At 58.6% G+C, this 16,295-nt stretch overlaps 2 protein-coding genes across 7 annotated transcripts; both read right to left on the bottom strand.

Annotated features, from left to right (window-relative positions):
* Nucleotides 1–1,221: 1,221 nt before the first annotated feature.
* On the bottom strand, nt 1,222–4,780 carry LPAR2 (lysophosphatidic acid receptor 2). The gene is made up of 3 exons (XM_060146651.1): nt 4,708–4,780; nt 3,156–3,897; nt 1,222–2,459 (listed from the first exon to the last, which is right to left on the bottom strand). Exons 2-3 carry the CDS (start codon nt 3,895–3,897, stop codon nt 2,146–2,148), a joined length of 1,056 nt encoding a protein of 351 aa, XP_060002634.1. The 5' UTR covers nt 4,708–4,780; the 3' UTR covers nt 1,222–2,145.
* A 915-nt stretch (nt 4,781–5,695) lies between these two features.
* On the bottom strand, nt 5,696–15,099 carry GMIP (GEM interacting protein). Of its 6 annotated transcripts, none has more exons than XM_060144892.1 (21): nt 14,967–15,099; nt 13,915–13,987; nt 13,374–13,449; nt 13,205–13,262; nt 12,782–12,907; nt 12,626–12,690; nt 12,407–12,514; nt 11,883–11,963; nt 11,629–11,799; nt 11,402–11,539; nt 10,827–11,038; nt 10,517–10,623; nt 10,353–10,442; nt 9,957–10,034; nt 9,734–9,888; nt 9,324–9,512; nt 9,087–9,224; nt 8,788–8,984; nt 8,076–8,463; nt 6,641–6,707; nt 5,696–6,503 (listed from the first exon to the last, which is right to left on the bottom strand). In XM_060144892.1, exons 1-21 carry the CDS (start codon nt 14,983–14,985, stop codon nt 6,130–6,132), a joined length of 2,910 nt encoding a protein of 969 aa, XP_060000875.1. In that variant the 5' UTR covers nt 14,986–15,099; the 3' UTR covers nt 5,696–6,129. The 6 variants fall into 6 exon arrangements, with proteins under 6 accessions (XP_060000875.1, XP_060000876.1, XP_060000874.1 ...); XM_060144893.1 differs by having other exon boundaries at nt 10,851–11,038; nt 13,915–13,999; XM_060144891.1 differs by having other exon boundaries at nt 13,915–13,999.
* Nucleotides 15,100–16,295: the final 1,196 nt, after the last annotated feature.

Genomic DNA, 16,295 nt, shown 5'->3' on the forward strand with positions numbered 1-16,295 from the left:
CTTGATGAAGGAAACCTGACACTTGGCCCCAGTAACAGGAAGTACTAGAACATGCGGGGACTATGGAGAGCTGGTACCCTGTACAAAAGGTCAGCCACTAGTGCAGCACCACACAGGAAATCTGAAAAGTAGCGGGTAACTTTGGCATCCTTCAGAGAACAGTGGTGGGGGGATGGGTTGAGAGCTTCAGGGACCATCTGAGACAAAAACCTTAAGTCACCTGGTGGAGAGGAGAGACCTACAGAGAGGGAAAAACTGATGGGACAAGATCCCGAAGGAGACCAGAAGAGTGTGGGTTAGAACCTGGAAGATGCTGATGCAAGAGCAGCCAGCTCAGAGCAGGTGAAACAGAGCTACCTTTGGAGACCATCAGGGGTTCCCACCCCATAGGAACGGCTGGCTGCCTTGGCACCCAAAGTGATACTTTTGTCCAAAAGGCCTAGAGCTCCCTGGAGACAAGGACTATGTCCCCATCCACGTGGCTGGGTGCTGGCCTAGGTCATCACTTCTGAGATTCAGGCCCCAGGCTCAAGGAGCCACGCTGCCTACCTTGGACCCTGGAGTAGTACCTGACACCCCAGTTTGTTCTTGCCTCCTCACAGAGCTGTTGTAGGGCAGGGAGAATTTTCCCAAAGGGAAACTCAGCCCCAGTTAATGTAGAAGGATCTACACATTTTTGGTTCTTTGGCAATGCATGCTTTAGTAGTTTAAGAATTCAGCCTCTGATGGGAGGCCTGGGTTCAAAATCTGGCTAGGTGTGTAAGCAGAGAGAATCCAGAGCCTGGTTTACGCCGTGTCTAGCACAGTGCCTCTGTGTATCTGAGAGGGGACTCATCATGGGTCTGGCACATCTGAGACCACAGGGTGAAGTGGGGAAAGCCAGGCTGAGCTTGTGACCAACTCCGGACTTTGTGGAAATCCGAAGTCCTTTCCTCAGGGGCCTCTCTAGTCCCTCGATGTATCTCTGTGCCCTTTTGAAACTATGTAACCACGGGCCAAATTTCGATCTCTCTGAGCCACTGTCCTCACATGAAAATATATATAATACCTATGCCACAAGACGCAGGTGGTGATTAAATAATGCACCTAAAACGCTTATCAGTGTGCCAGGCACATCAGAGAAGCTTGAGAAATGGTAACTCTAAAATCCTGCATTCTGGTCCATGGACCCCACTACCCCAAGCCCACAGGTGTGCACGTAGGTGATGGAGTGCGCAGTGGGATGGACACATCTGACTATTAACAATCTGGACTCAGACAAGGGGGCAGGCAGGTGAGAGAAGCCTCACACAGGCCACAGACTACTCTGGGCTCCAGAGAACGGAGACAGAGAGGCAGGTGGCAAGATGAAGGCAGGGAAAGAGGTGGAGGAGACAGAGGCAAAAGGGAACAAGAAGAGAGACGGAGCAACAGCCATGCAGAGACCAAAGGGGAATGGGAACAGGGCCCAGGAGATGCCACGTTGAAGGATCCCAGCTCAGCCTGAGCTGAGGTGGACAATTCTGGGACATCGGGACAGACAGATAAGCTGACAACAGAAAAGGCTTTGGAGACCTCGGAGCGGAAAGGTTTACTCTTTATAGACCCCCTCCTTGTAGACCCCCTTAATTCTTGTGGGGATAGGCAAGACCACTGGAGGCTGCCAGAGGCCATAAACCTTTCCCAGCTCACGCTCAGCACTCCTCAGTCTGTGGCCTAAACAATCAGCCTCAGGCAGATGGGGCGCCCATGGTCCATCCTTGTTACCCTGTTGCACTGGGCAGCGTGGCCTGAGGGGGCCCTCATCTCTCCCACCTTTATTACCCACGCCACCGTGGACGAGGAAGCAGTCCACAGGGCTTGCCAGGCATGTGCAGTAAAAACAGAAAAGTGTCCGTTAAAAAGCCCTGCAACCTGAGATGACTGAAGGGCCAGATTCCTGCACCCCGTTCAACTCTCTCCCAGGTGCTTAGATGACCCCAACCTACAGGCCCTGAGATGGGCACAGTTGTCTGCCTGGGTAGGGCTGGCAGTGGTTTCATGCCAAGCCAGACTGAGGGTCTGCCTTTAAGTCTGGCCCGCAGATTGGGTAGAGCCGGGCGCACCCACAAGTGGCCAGGGGCAGAGCTCTGGCATTTGCTGTACCCTGCTGAAGTCCAAGGTTAGCTAAAGGGTGGAGTCCATCAGGGAATGGCCATTCTCAGGAAGCATGATGCGAGTGCTAGGGCCTGTCTGGGTGGAGGGTGTGTAGCGAACAGACTTGTGGGTGGACCGGCGAAGGCACAGACAGCAGAGGAGGTGGCGGAAGGTGCGGCGCATCTCAGCATCTCGGCATGAGTACACCACGGCGTTGACCAGCGAGTTGGCCTCGGCTAAGAGTAGGAAATATTTCTCCACAGCCAGGACGTTGCAGGACTTGCAGCCCAGACCATCCAGAAGCAGCACCACCTGGCCCGGTGTCCAGCAGACCACAAACGCCCCTGCGGGATGGAGCCTGATGTGAGCAGGGCCAGCTGTTGCAATGGCTCAGAACTGGAGGAGTCTCCAGAGCTTGGGCGACAGCTGTGCAGTTTGTAGGGAAGAGCTGCCTGTCTTGCTGCCTTTGCGGCATGATGGGGCAGAACTGCTAAGAGGGGAAACCTTTCTCTGATTGTCTGCCAGAGGAAAGCCCTTCCTAACCGGTATACGGTGGACAGGACCCTGGACATTTCTACATAGAGATTTGTTCTTTGGGGGAAAGGTCACTGTGGGACCGACCGATTACTCGGTGGCGGAAAAGGAATGATTAGGAAGAGTTGCTCTTTGTTTCTTGGGGGTGGTGTGTGCACCTCCCCTGCTCAGACCATTCTACATTCAACCGCCAGACCTCATTACTCCTGGCTAAGAACTCTTAAGGGCTTCCCATGGAACTCAGAACAAAATATGACTCCTGTCTGTGCCTTTTGAGGCTGTGCTGACCTTCTCTTCCTGCGGACCAGTCACGTGGGCCTTCTCCCCTCTTTGGAGACACTGGGCTGGTCCTGTTTGGGGCTGTCACCTTCTGTTCCCTCTGCCTGGAACTCTTGCCTTGCCTCTGCTCAGGTAGCACCTCCTTGGAGAACATTCCCCACCCAGATCATCCCCTCCCATCATGCTCTATCAGTCTCGCAGGAGTTGGGAAGTAGGGTGCCACTCACCCAGGATGATGACAACAGTCTTGACCAGGCTGAGCGTGGTTTCACGGTAGTGGGGGTGGCAGCTGACATGCTCTGCCATGCGCTGCACCCGCCGCCTCACATAGAAGAAAATGCGAGTGTAGACAGCCACCATGAGCAGGAAGACGAGCAGGCTGGACAGGGCCCAGACGGCCAGGTAGGAGCGGCTGAGCAGGGGGGCCATGCGCGAGCAGCGGTCCAGGGCGCAGAGGCAGTGCCAGGAGTGGGCGGGCAGCAGCCCCAGGCCCAGCGCGGCCACCCACACGCCCACGATGAGCATGATGACCCGGCCTCGGGGCAGGCGGCTGTGCAGCTGCACAGCCATCACACTGCGGTGCCGCTCCACGGCGATGGCCAGGAGTGTGGCCACGGACGCCGTCAAGCTCGTGTCCAACAGGCCCTGCCGCAAGAACCAGCCCTGAAGTGAGAGCCGGGCTGTGCGCGGGCCTGTGTGGAACATGAGGAAGAGGTAGGCTACACCGGCAAAGAGGTCAGCTGCGGCCAGGTTGCCAAGCAGGTAGTAAATGGGCTGGTGGAAGCGACGGTTGGAGGCGATGGCCGCGATGACCAGCAGGTTGGTCAGCAGCACCAGCACGCTGACAGTCAGCCCCAGTGCCACCACAACCACATCTTTGGGCCGCCAGTGGGAGCTGAGCTCCTTGCCGCTGTTGTTGTAGAAGAAGCCGATGGTCTCATTGTAGTAGCACTGACCCATGGTGACCATCTGGGGGCACAGAGGGAAAGGTCAGTACAGAAGGTCCTTGTTGGAAGGACAGAGAAGGGAGCAGCAGCCAGAGGGAGGATTAGGACAGGAAGGGCAAGGGTCTCAAACTCAGATGCATGAGGGCAAAGTGGTAGTGGTAGGGGCCAGGGTGGCCTGGAAAAGCAAGTCTCTGAGTTCGGGGGTGGGGTGGGGCAGTTGTTGCTTAATTACTAATAAGACTCTTAGAAGGGTATCTCCCAAATCAAACGACTGGGTGGTTTTGTTTTTAACCTTAAGAATCAAAACAAAACTCATTTGCCCACGCGGCGCCAACCTGTGACCAATCTGTGTGTGTGTGTGTGTGTGTGTGTGTGTGTGTGTGGCGGGGGGGTCGGTTAGGGCAAGACAAAGGGGTGTGGGCTGTGAAAGCAGGCAAGGGAGGGTCACTTTGGTGTTGGGGTCAGTGCAGGGAGCGGAGCCCAGGGGCCGTGTGTGCGCAGGGTGGGGCCACTGCTAGGACCTTGCAGGAGGTGGGTGCTGGGACATGGAAGTGACTCGGGCAATCAGATTGGGGGCAGTGAGGCAGCCCCACAAGTTGGGCGGCGGGCTCTGGGCGCGAGCGCTCCCGAAGCAGGCGGGGGATCGGGCCGTTCCGAGTGGGACAAAAGGGGCGGTCAGGAAGGCGGCAGCAGGCCGGGCCTCTGGGGGCCCCCAGGCTAGGAGAGGAAGAGGAGGAGGTAGGAGAGGAGGGGGCGGCGCCCCGGCCCCGCAGCACGTGCCGCGCCCTCCCCAGGCCCCGCGCCCACCCTCCCCCGTCCTCGCGGGTCTCACCTGAGCCGCCCGTCACGCCGCAGACAGGGTGGCCTCGCGCCCGAGACCCATGACCTGGCGACGAGGGCTGGAGCAGAAGAGCGTCTGGGTGCGCCTGGCGGGAGCGGCCAAGAGAGGACTGGAGGCTGGGTCCCGCCGCCCCGCCCCCGCCGCAGCGCCCCGCCCCGCCCGGTCCCCACCACCTGGAGGAGCCTCTCTTCCGCTGCCGCGGCGGGGACAGGGTCGCCCGGAACCGCAGCTCCCCTCTTTCCTCTCCGCCTCGCGTCTCCTCGGTCGCCCCTCTCCACTTCCGGCGCGGGACCCCCACCCCGAGTCCCCGCACACCTCACGCGCCCGCAGTTTTGGGCCTTCGCGGGGCTGAGTCACTCACTGCCCGAGATTTCCCGCCGTGACCTGGCGCCGCCCGGGCCCACCTCCGGGTGGTCTCAGGGTCTGCGCCCCTGCCCCGGCCCCACCCCGCCCGCTCCCTCGTGTCCAATCCGTCGCCGAGTTCTAAGCCACGCCCTGATCCGACCCGGCTCCCACCGCCACGACCCCAGCCCCTCCTTGGCTTCGCCGGCTTAGAGCTACCGCTCGACGCAGCCTTCCTTGACCCGCAGACCTCTCTGGCCTCAGCTGACTCTCTGGCCGCACTCAGGTTTCTCGAAATCCAGCCCCCGGCAGCGCTGTTCCCTGCCCGGCCCACGCCTGTGGCCGCCCTGGACTCCCACGGCCCAGAGCACACAGCCCCATTGTCTCGGTTATCTGCACTTAGTTATGTTTGTTTGATTGTGCAGGACCGGATCGCACGCTGAGCTCCGGGAGCGCCGGCCCGGTGTGACTCAGCCAGGTGCCCAGGCCCAGCCTCTACTGCATGTAGGTGCTCGGGGTGTTCTGAGATGAAAGAAAGGGGGCTTTGGTTTCCCTGGTCGGTAAAATGGGGCAAAAAGATGCTGCCTCACCGACCTCTCCCCTGTCACCCTTCCCTGGCAAAGAAAGACACTCAAGGTTATAAAGGACACAGTTTATTCAGAGGCCACCAGACCCCAGGCAGGATGTTGAGTCTGGGTTGCCCACATCCTCCAATATGTGGTCACTTGGGATCAGCTAAGGAGGCAGACAGAGATGGGGGAGTGGCAACAACCAAAGTAGCAAAAAGCACCCCTATCCTAGGGGTCAGAGACTAGGGTGGACCTCAAGGACCCCATGATCTGTATTGACCCTGAGTGACCTCTGAACCTGAGTGGCCCTGTCACTTGACATTGACCTGTGTCTAGTGGGGGGGGGGCGGATCCTGGTACATTGCTGCTGAAGGGTTTTAGTTCTCCCCTAGGCCATGTAGTCTTTCCCCATAGGAACTCTCCAGACACCCCAACATTGAACTCCTGGGATGTTGGGCCCATCTTCTCAGTCCTGGGCTTCTTGGTCAGAGTGCTGGGATAGTCAGAAATGGTCCTCAGCTTCCTCAGGCTGGGTGCCTGGGCAGCAGGTGGCCTTGGGCACAGACTCGTTGTGCAGCTTGGAGAGTAGCCGGGCCGTCTCCTGCGTGATCTCAAAATGCTTGGGCAGTGGGGTGCGGCGCAGAGGGCTGCCCTCACGGGAGGTGGCGGCAGGGCCGGGTCTTGGCCTCCGCAAGCTCCCTTGGGGCACTGATGTGACGGGGGTCTCCTCGCACAATTTGGAAGCCACCACGGCCAAGCAGGACAGCTGGTGGGTGACAGGCCGTACACCCCCCCGGGGATACTTCACTGGCTGGCGGCTGAAGTGGCCACGGGACTGTGTCCCCAGGGGTGAGTCCTCAGGGCCTTGGCTGGACACTGTGGGATAGAGTGGTCAATGCTGAGCACCCCTAAGTCCTCTGGATACACCCCCTCCCCCATTGTCATCATTCAGCCAACCTACCCCAAGGCAGGGGCAACCCCAGAACCCCTGGGCTACCCCACAACACACTCACCTTCCTCTCCCTCATTTTTGGTGTCTTTGGTTACTTCCTCTTCCTGGTCCCTCTGCAGAGTTGGAATCTGCAAGAAGAAACCCAAGAATGAGACCTCCAGCAATAAAATGCCAGTTCTTTGAGACTCGCAGACATGCAAAAGTTCCCTTGCAGTTCTGGTATCTGGGGAGAGATGATGCCCTTGAGAGTGTACTGCTTGTCCTCCTGTGAAGAGCAGTGTCATTAATCTCAACTGTGGGCTCTGTGAGGGCAGGAATGCCTTTGTTCAACAGAGGACCAGCCCGGAAAGTGACAGCCTTCTCTGCATTAGGAATGGGTGAACTACCGGTCTTCATCCTGCTCTACTTTCTGCAATTTCAGGCCTGCTTTTTAGCTTATCTGAATATCTTTTAGTTCATCCTTTCGCTAAATGCTAATAGCAGTTGGAATTCTTTCTCTGTGTCCGGAGCACTTTCTGAGGTATTCCAGTTCTCAGAGTCCCACACCTCACCAGCAGCAGCTTTCCCAGCTCTGGGGTGCTGCAGGGGAGATCCTAGCTCTCGGGAATGGTAAGTGTATCAGGATCTGAGGGTCAGAAAGCCTCCCCTAAGAGTCTCATCTGTAAATGGTTTTCATTAACAGTATTTACCTCTTAGGGCAATTACTATGCAAGCACCCCTGCATTGTAGGCGTGCAGTCTATGGAGGCTTGCACAGCCCTCTTTGGCCTCACTTCCTTCCACCTTCCCCTCACTCATTCATTACAGCATGGGGCTCTGCCCTGAATACACCAGGCATGGTCCCACCTCAGGGCCTTTGTACTGGCTGTTCCCTTTGCCTGGAACACCCTTCCCCTGATCTCCACCTGGCTTACTCCCCCCTCACATCCTTCCAGTCTTTGCTCAAACCCATCTTCTCCATGAGACCCACTCACAACATCCTATTTACTGCTACAAACTGCCCACCACCTCTCACCTTGGTGCCCTTGATGTCCCCTACTTTACCCTACCCTTTCTTTTTTCTATAGTATTCATCACCTTGTAACATCCTGTATAACTGACTTTGTATCATATTTCTTGTTTATTGTTGGTTTCTTTCCCACTAGAAGGTAGGCAACCAAGAGGATGGAGTCTTTGAATATTTTGCTAACTGATGCCTAGAACAATGCCTAGAGCAACGCTTGGCACATAGTAGGTGTTCAATAAATATTCTGTTGAAGGAATGAATGGTACTCATGTTAGTATCTCTGCAAGGCTCTACCCTGTTGTTACTCCATTATTTCCCACCACTCCATTCCTTACCTTTCCTTTCAGAATGAGTGCAGGGTAAATAAGGAAAGGAGAAAGGGAATGAAATAGACAAATTTCAAGGGAAAGGAAGGAAGGATGACAGGAGAGAGAGAGGATTAAATGGAGAGAAGGCTCTCCCCATGTCTGTGGGCCCAGCAGATTCCTTACCTCTGTGGGCGTGGTCTCGGGATGCTTCTCCAGGGCACTAAGGGGCATGGTGTCTGGGTTGGGGTCCGAGGCTAGGGATATGGGCAGGGCATCCAGGGCAGGTTGTGAGTATGGTGGCTGGGGGCTGGTTGGGAGGGTCGTAGGGGGTGGGCTGGGGTCTCGGGGCAGGGGCTCAGTGGCCAGGAAGAGGTCATCAACCCCGAAGATCTGCTCATAGTGTACAATGAGGAACTCGATGAGCTGGGCCTGGTGCACGGAGTCTAGCAGGCAGGTGACAGGGCCGGCGCTGGCTACCCCTGGACCGTCTGGCAGCCTCAACAGTGTCGGCCCAAACACAATGCCCAGGTTGTTGGCAGACATCTTGTTCTCCTCATACTGTGCAGCCACCCTGGGGACAGTGTGAGGAGAAGGGTCAGGGCACAGAGGGTATGGTTATTGGTCATCGGGTAGGATCTGCAAGCCAGGCTAGTGGCAGCTTGCCCAAGTCATGGGTAAGTGGTCCCAGTCATTGTGTACGACCAGCAGCCACATGCCTGGCAATGGGGGTTAGGGGTCAGCATACAAAGTCAGGAGTCATGTATTAAGTTTCAGAGCTCAGAAAACACATTCAAAGGTCAGAGGTCAGGGGTCAGTGGTCACATGTCCAAGGAAGGAGTCCTGGATCCGTGCCTCAGGTCAGAAGTCATGTGTCAAGGTCAAGGACAGTGCACACCTGAATAGATGGGCCACCAGGTGCCGCAGGGTGTTGTAGTTAGAGTCAGGCAGCTGCACCAAGAGGTTCTTCAGCGAGCGGATAACCTCAGGGCTGGGGCTGGGGGTCCCAGGGTCGTGCCCAGGGTCTGCATGCAGGGTCTTAGCCAGAGAGATGAAGGCGTCGTAGAGGTGGAAGGGGACCACGGGGTCAGTGAGCTGGGGGTGGAATGGCAGGGGGGACATGGGTGTGGGTGGGCTACAGAGGGTCCTCAGTCTGAGCCCACCCGGCCTCTGACTCCTGAGCTGCTGAGCACCCACCTCCTGGAGGAATCGCTTGAGAACGCTCGAGACATCGTGAGGCGAGTTCCCTGACAGGTCAACCAATGCTCGGCCGTTCTCAAAAGCCTGGCACAGCCGTTCCACGCGGACCCGGGACCCGCTGACCCTATAAATGCCCTGAAGGGCAGGGGTGGGAAGTTGGACAGCTGGCTTGCAATCTGGCCATTGAGAGGGCTGGGTCACTCACTTGGGGGTGGTCAAGGGTCAAGGTGGCACCTGCACACTCAGGGCGCGCTGTTCTATCTCGGTGGTGCACCTGGTGATCACAAGGGGCACCTCCTCCGGGAAGTCCCTGGGCAGTTGCAGGAAGTTGACCCCAAAGAGGGGGGTCCGGGCTGGGAGCCGCTTATGTCCGCAAAGGATCAGTAGAGTCTCCAGGCAGCGCTTGTGGCAGGTCAGAAAGCACTGAGGGAAAGGTCACAGGGTCAGGGAGGTCATCGGGGGTCAGCGGGGGAAGAGAAGGTCACAGGGATCCTCAGGGAGCAGGGGGCTCATAGGAGATCATCAGATCAGGGCAGGTCCCAGGGGTGGGAAGGTCTTAGGGATCTCAGGTCAGAGAGATGCCTGGGGTCAGAGAGGTCACTGGGGTTCAGCAGAGGTCATTAGGTCATCAGCCCAGGCCACACCTCCTCGCACTCGGTTCCGCTGACCATGAAAGCCTCGCACTCTCGGCACTTGGCTGGGCCCCGCAGCCGCCGCAGCCGGTGGGTCTGGGCCGCGTTGGACAGTGTCCACTTCTTGAACGGGGTGCCTGGCCCGTTCTCCAGCCCATCTCCCAGGTCTGCAGGGAGACAGGGTCAGGAGTGCCTAGTCCACCCCCACCCCACCCCTACCTGCTTCCAGCCTCACCAGGGTCTCGCTCCTCCAAGTCATCTGAAGATTCGGTGCCTGTGGACGAGACCTTCACCAGCCGCCTTGTGCCAGAGCCTGGAGTCAGAGGGTTACAGAGGTTGGGGGTCACAGAGGTCATGGGGAGGCTCCAAGGCTAAGGAAACATTCCTGGTTTTTGGCCTTCCAAAACCACCCACAGATGCCCTTGGGGAAAGGGTCAGAGGTCAGGAGGGGGTGGGTCAGACAGGTCAGGAGTTAGGGGTTGAAGAACCTGGGGGGTGGTTCAGAAGTTGGATCAAGAGAATGGGTCAGAGGTTGAGAAAATAGGTCAGGGTTGCAGGGTAGGTCAGAGGTCAAAGAATGGGTTTGAGATTGAGGGTCAGAGCCTGGCCAGGGGCTGGAGGATGGTCCCACCTGGGCTGGAAGTGGGAGAGTCCTGGGACCGAGACTCGCTGCCACCACCCATGCTGTCCACATCACTGGCCAGAGTGGGGCCCAGAGTTCCTAGGAGGGGAGAGGTCAGGTAGGTGCGGCCTCCTGCCCCAGCACCGCTCCTGCCTGCCCTTCACGGCACTCACCCTGCCAGCCTGTGCCAGTGTCCTCCCAAGAGCCTGGCTCAGCTGCACTCTCATCCAGCGGTGGAGGTGGGGCTCCAGAGAGCTTCTTTCTTGTGTCCAGAGAGGAACTGAAAGGAGAAGTTTGAGGGCTCTGATAACCAGGAAACATGCCTGGGATGACATCACCCTGGCATCCCGTTTAGGCCCCAACTCCAAGTACTTGGGTCTGCAAGCCCTTATGGCCATGAGCATCGTGGCCCCCAGTGCAGTAGCCCCAAATTCCCAACTCTCCCATGCCTGGGACAACCCCACCCACCTGCTTGGCTCCTACCTGACCCCGCTCCTGGGGACCCACCCGTGCGTGAACTCCTGGAAAGAGAAGGCTGGTGGCAGGGGCGGTGGGGCGTCGGGCCGCAGCGCCCTCACGAACTCCTGGTATTGCTGGCCCGGCTCAAAGGGCGCGCAGCACTCGGCGAGGGCGGCGAAGGCGCGGGGGCCGCGTTCTGCCTGAGCCCCTCGCAGCCCGAACAATCCCAGGGTCACCTGTGGGGCGGAGGCCTCAGGTGAGAGAGGGTCTGGGCCTGGGAGCCTGGGGCATGGCCTGACCCTGAGAGATACCAGCTCGGTCCAGGCTTGGGGGTGGGGCCGGGCAGTGGGAGGTGGCTTAGGGACAGGAGCCCGCCCGCAGCTGGGGTTGGGGGTGTGGTCAGAACCAGGGTGGGTCATCTTGGGGGTAGGACCCCCTGGGAGGGGGCCGAGGGGGAAGTGCAGTCAGGGTCTGGGGGGCGGGAACTGGCTGTCCAGCAAGAGGGAGTGGGTCCTGGTGCTCTGGAGATGGTTTAGGGGCTGGAGGCGCCTAGCCAGGGCGAATGAGTGTGGTGGACAGCCGTCAGGTTAGGGTCTCACCCGCCTCAGCACTTCGTCCCCCTGCAGCACCAGTTTGCGCACGTGTGATACGATCCGCTGCTTGGCGGCCTCCAGGTCCTGCTGCCGCGCATTGGCCTCGCGGACGCAGGCCTGGTACAGCGCCTCGGCCTCCAGCGCCTGGAGAGACCAAGGCAGGGAGCGTGTGTGGGACAGATCGTGGGACCGGGGGTGCCGAAGCACAGGGGGGCACGGGGCCGAGTCCCCACCTTGGTCTGGGCCTCCTCTCGCGAGCGCCGCCGCCGCTCCTGCTGCTTGTTGGGTCCCGGCTGGGCCTGGGGGGCCGGGTCTTCGGGGGACGCCTGGGAGCGCACCCGCAGGTCCTCGCTGCGCTGCACATACTGGAGCTGGGCCCGCCGCAGTGCCTGCACCGCCTCATTCTGTGGGCGGAGGAGGGACGCGGTCACTGCTTCTTCATCTCCTTCCCCAGTCCGCTTCCCCAGCCCCCCACCCTAGACCTTACCATCCGCTTCTGCTCTTTCATCCACTGCTCTTTAAACTCCTTCCGCCACTTCTCAATCTCAGTCCGTTTGGCAGCCAGGGGCTGGGAAGGATGGGGAATGGGGATGCTGCCTCAGGGCTACTCGATCATTGCATTCACTGGGGCCACATGTCTTTCATCCTTTGGACCTTTTCTGGGTCTGCACTCTCTCTCCTGGGTCTTCTCACCCAGAAGACCTCTGCCCTCCCCTAGCCCAGTGTCTCCAGAAAATCTCAGTGGTCACCTCCATCCTTTGTGCCTAGACCCAAAGATGCCAAGGCTCTCTTCCTTGGCACACTTGGCACCTCGTCCTGTGGCCCGCAGAAGAACAAAAGCACGGTTTCGCAATAGCACAGGAAGCCTGGTTCGAATCTCTGCTGGGTAACCTTGGGCAAGTTCCTCAGCATCCCCGGGTCTCAGCTTCCTCATCAGCAAATGGTGCTGATGGTAACGGTGCCTTCCTCCAGGGGGTTGTGGAGGGAATAATGCATGAAGGACCCCCTCACCTGGTAGTAGTCTCTTTTCTGCTGGGCCACTGTCTCCATGGCCAGGGCTCCCAGGCTGAGGTCGTGCTCCAGAAACAGGGTGTAGATGTACTGCAGTGGCATGTGGCTCTGAGGGTGGGGAGAGGCCGTCTGGTGTTGGAGGATGCTGAGGATCTAGGGGTATCTGGCTGGGGTTCTGGAGAGACTGGGCTCTGGGGGGGGTGGTGAGCTCATGGCTACCTGCTGGTGGATGGACACCTTTCCCGCCTCAGCAATCTTCATGATGTTTTTGGCAAACTCCAGCTCTGGGGGCAGACAGCAGGGGTGTGAGTCAGGCAGGGTGTGAGCACTGCAGGGTCTGGGCAGGGCCTGGGACCCGGTAGAAGGGGCCCTCACCATGGCTGGCTCTCTTCTCAGTCCAGGCCAGCAGCTCCTTGGCGTAGCGGCTCCAGGTCTTAGCATACTCCAGGGCTGCATCCACACCCCCCTTGGTCCGAATGAGCCGCAAGTCCAGTTCCTCCCCTGGGGCAGACGGTTGGAACTCTGACCTCTGAACCCTCCCGTGGAAGCCTTCCCTGAGCCCTCAAACCAGACCAGTGGACCCTGTTCTACACCCTATGGCTTCCCCAAACACCCCCTTGTTCTCATTTGTCCAGGTTGTTTTACACTGATTCTCCACTCAGACTGGGGGCTCCCCGAGTACAGGGGTTCAGATCTGTTGTGTGCACTGCCGTGTCCCTGGTGCATGGAATAGGCAGTTGATGATGGAAGGACTCCTTTCTGCCCCCCCCACCTCGCTTGGCCTCAAAGCCCCCCTACCTGTAAGGGGTGCAGGATCCTCTGGGGAGGGACCACTCCAACGGTTGGTTTCACTCGTCTGAGGGGGAGGGAGACAGCATTCAGGAACAAGCAGGGCAGGAGCTCCACCTTCCTCAGACCCCCTCCTCCGAGGTCCCCTCCTCCCTGTCCCCTTGGTCCCATCCCTCACCAAAGTGGCTGTGGGGGTCTTGTCAGGTTCTGGGTCTCCTGAAAGCACAGGGTCTCCAGCCAGCATCTCAAGGGTCCTGGGAGGTAAGGGTGTCAGGAGGTGTCAGACCCTCCACCCAGTCTGTCCCACCTAGGGGTGCTGGGGGCCCCAAGGCAGTTTGGGGATGGTCCTAGATATCACCTCTGTGACGTCTATTGTATCTAGGAGTCCTGAGGGATGGGGCTTTAGAGGGGAAAGTAGATGAGCTTTTTTTTATGGGACTTGAGATAGAATTTGAAGGATCCCAGGTAACTTTGGGGTTCAGAGTGGGATTATAAAGCTCTCAAGTGTTTTAAGGGGTCACAAGGGTCACAAGAAGGATACGTGGGGGCCCTAGGATCACTTTGGGGATTTCAGGTGGATTTGGGGGGTTGAATTTTGGGATATTCAGGTGTTTTGAGGATCCAGAAGTTGCAGGTTCCTAATGGGGTTTCAGGAACCTAAATGGTTAGGGATTTGGGGGATCCTGGTGGAATTTGGGGTTACTCAGGCACAGACTCACACGTTCCCAAGTGAGATCTCGAGGTTGTCCAGGCTCCGGAAGATATCACTGTATCTCTTCCTGCTCTCAGGAGCTGAGGGTAGCCCTTGGGGAGGGGAGTATCACACATGGGCCAATGGACGCCTCCCTCCACCCACAGCACTTTGGCAGGTTGTTTGGAGGGTCGGGGTGGGGCGGGGGCGGGGGGGGGGAGAGGGAGAGAGGGAAAGGGGAGAGAGAGAGAGTTCTGTTCCCATGGGGAGTATAGGATGGCGTGGGTGTCTGAGCTGGGATGGAGGGAGTGTGGGCTTGGGTGGGGCCCGACTTGGGACAGGCAGATGGACTCAGGCACAACCCAACACAGAGACAGCTGCTTAGAGGAGCAGAGACACCCACACATGCATTGGCCCAGAAGCAAAGCGACAAAACAGACATCCTAGATACAGCCACACTGTCTCCAGGGACAGAGCCGGCTTGACAATGGAACCACATGGACCTCAGCCCAGACAGATGGAAATACACGTGGGACAGAACGGCACATGGCCTGCCACAGAAACACACACAGCCAGCCTGAAACCACAAGAGGCATAAAGACCAAATGACAATCAATATGCAAAGCAGAGACACAAAGACAGGCGGAAACGAAGTCGGACCTTGCCACATTTCTGTCGCAGGCACCACTTCTAGGGAGCCCAGATCAGCATGTCCCCCTCCCCGGGCAATGGAGTAGCCGGGTGGGGATCCTGCCGCGTTGCCCTCTCCATCAGCGGTCGTGACACCCTGCCCCCATCACAAATATCAGAAGCAGAAGCGGCCACTTCCCCTTCCTGGGCCCCCTCCCCCAGGCATCCGGGGTGAAGACTCCAAAGGGGGAGGGGGGATCAGGGACTGGTGTCCTGGGTCCTCCTCAGCTTGGGGGTTCCCACAGTGGAGCATGCCCGTGTCCTCCCCATTCAGGAACTCCTCTCCCGGCTCTCTGGACGGAGAGGGATAGGCGGGGCCCCTCATTGATTTAGGAAGTAGGATACTGTCGGGGGAGGCCCCTCTCTGATCCCGTATCCCGGGCTGCCTACCCGGCTCTGTTGAGTCCATGGTCCGGCCCTAGGATCGCTCGGCTGGGACGGGGATTGGGATGGAATCGCGCGCCGGCGCCAGTGGGGCCCAGCCCCGATTTCCTGCTGCGGCCGCCGCTGCCCGGGTTCCTCGTCGCCCCGCCTCGCGGAGGCCCCGCCCCCAACCACGCCTCTGCTGGTCGGCCGCACCCTCTCGGCAGGGGAGCGCGGACCACGCCCCCTGCCTGAGCGGCTGGATATGCGGCTGAGCCAGGACCTCCTGAGTGACCTGCCGAAATGACTCCATCCCAGCCAGGGTTCCCCTCCCCATATCTTTGCGGGGTCCCCAAACCCCAGCACACTCCCCTTGCAGTGAGTCCACAGAGTCTGCCTGGCCTGAGGAGCCTGTCCCAAACCTTTTACGTTCTACGACCCAATGACGCCCCTGCCCAGGGGTCTCTTGGACCTCTGAACTCATCCCAACCTGGCTGGGGCAATGGGAGCCCCCTGGTTGGAGGTGTGATGTCCCGCCCGATTCCAGTTGAAACTGAAGTCCCCTAACAACGCTGGGGCTGGAGATACAACTGGGGGACACCCAGTAATGCTCAGTGCTGGATCAGGTTCTTGAAGACCCAGTTACAGCAGAGCCGGAGCGCCCTTAGCACTTCTCTCAGTCATGGAGGACAGAGACCCTCGCCCTGAGCCCCGGCAAGAAACATCCCCAGTAAATCACAAGTCAAGAGTGCTCCCCTTCGTGTTGCCTCAAATTGTCTCAAGGATTCCATGTGACCCCAGCAGCCCCTCTGCTGGATGGGGCCTGGCACCCGCGCCCCTCCAGAAACCTTGGCCAGTGTTCGGGGCCCACCTGATGCTCACAGCTGGTCCCAGCCCCTTTCCCACTTTGGCTCCCAGGGCCTCTCTTGGGCTGTGGGCCACACTCCTCCTGATGGGAAGCCAGTCAGGGGTGGGCTGCTGAGGATGACCAAGCGGCAAGGGCAGGAAAGGGTAGAGAGCTCCTCACTGAGCATCGGTGGGGAGGGGGAAGTCGTCCAGAAGCCCGGGCCTGGATTCCCTGGCCTGAGGTCATCACATGCAGCTTGCCAAAGTTATAAAAATGCACCCACACCCCACACTCTGTAATTTCTGACAGGAAATAGTTTTTTCTAGTTTTTGGCTGTCAAGAAGGCAAGAAATCTCTGACTGTGGCTCTTAGCTTTCATGCCTATCTATTGCACAGTTCCTGAGCTGTAGTGAGCGAGCACCTTTTGAGAGGAAGGACAGTAACAGTATGAGAGCCAGGCTGCAGGTCAGACCCTGGCTATGACCTGTGTGGTGCAGAATCCCGAGTGT

Source organism: Lagenorhynchus albirostris, chromosome 3 (assembly GCF_949774975.1).
Source record: "Lagenorhynchus albirostris chromosome 3, mLagAlb1.1, whole genome shotgun sequence".
NCBI classification, from domain to species: domain Eukaryota; kingdom Metazoa; phylum Chordata; class Mammalia; order Artiodactyla; family Delphinidae; genus Lagenorhynchus; species Lagenorhynchus albirostris.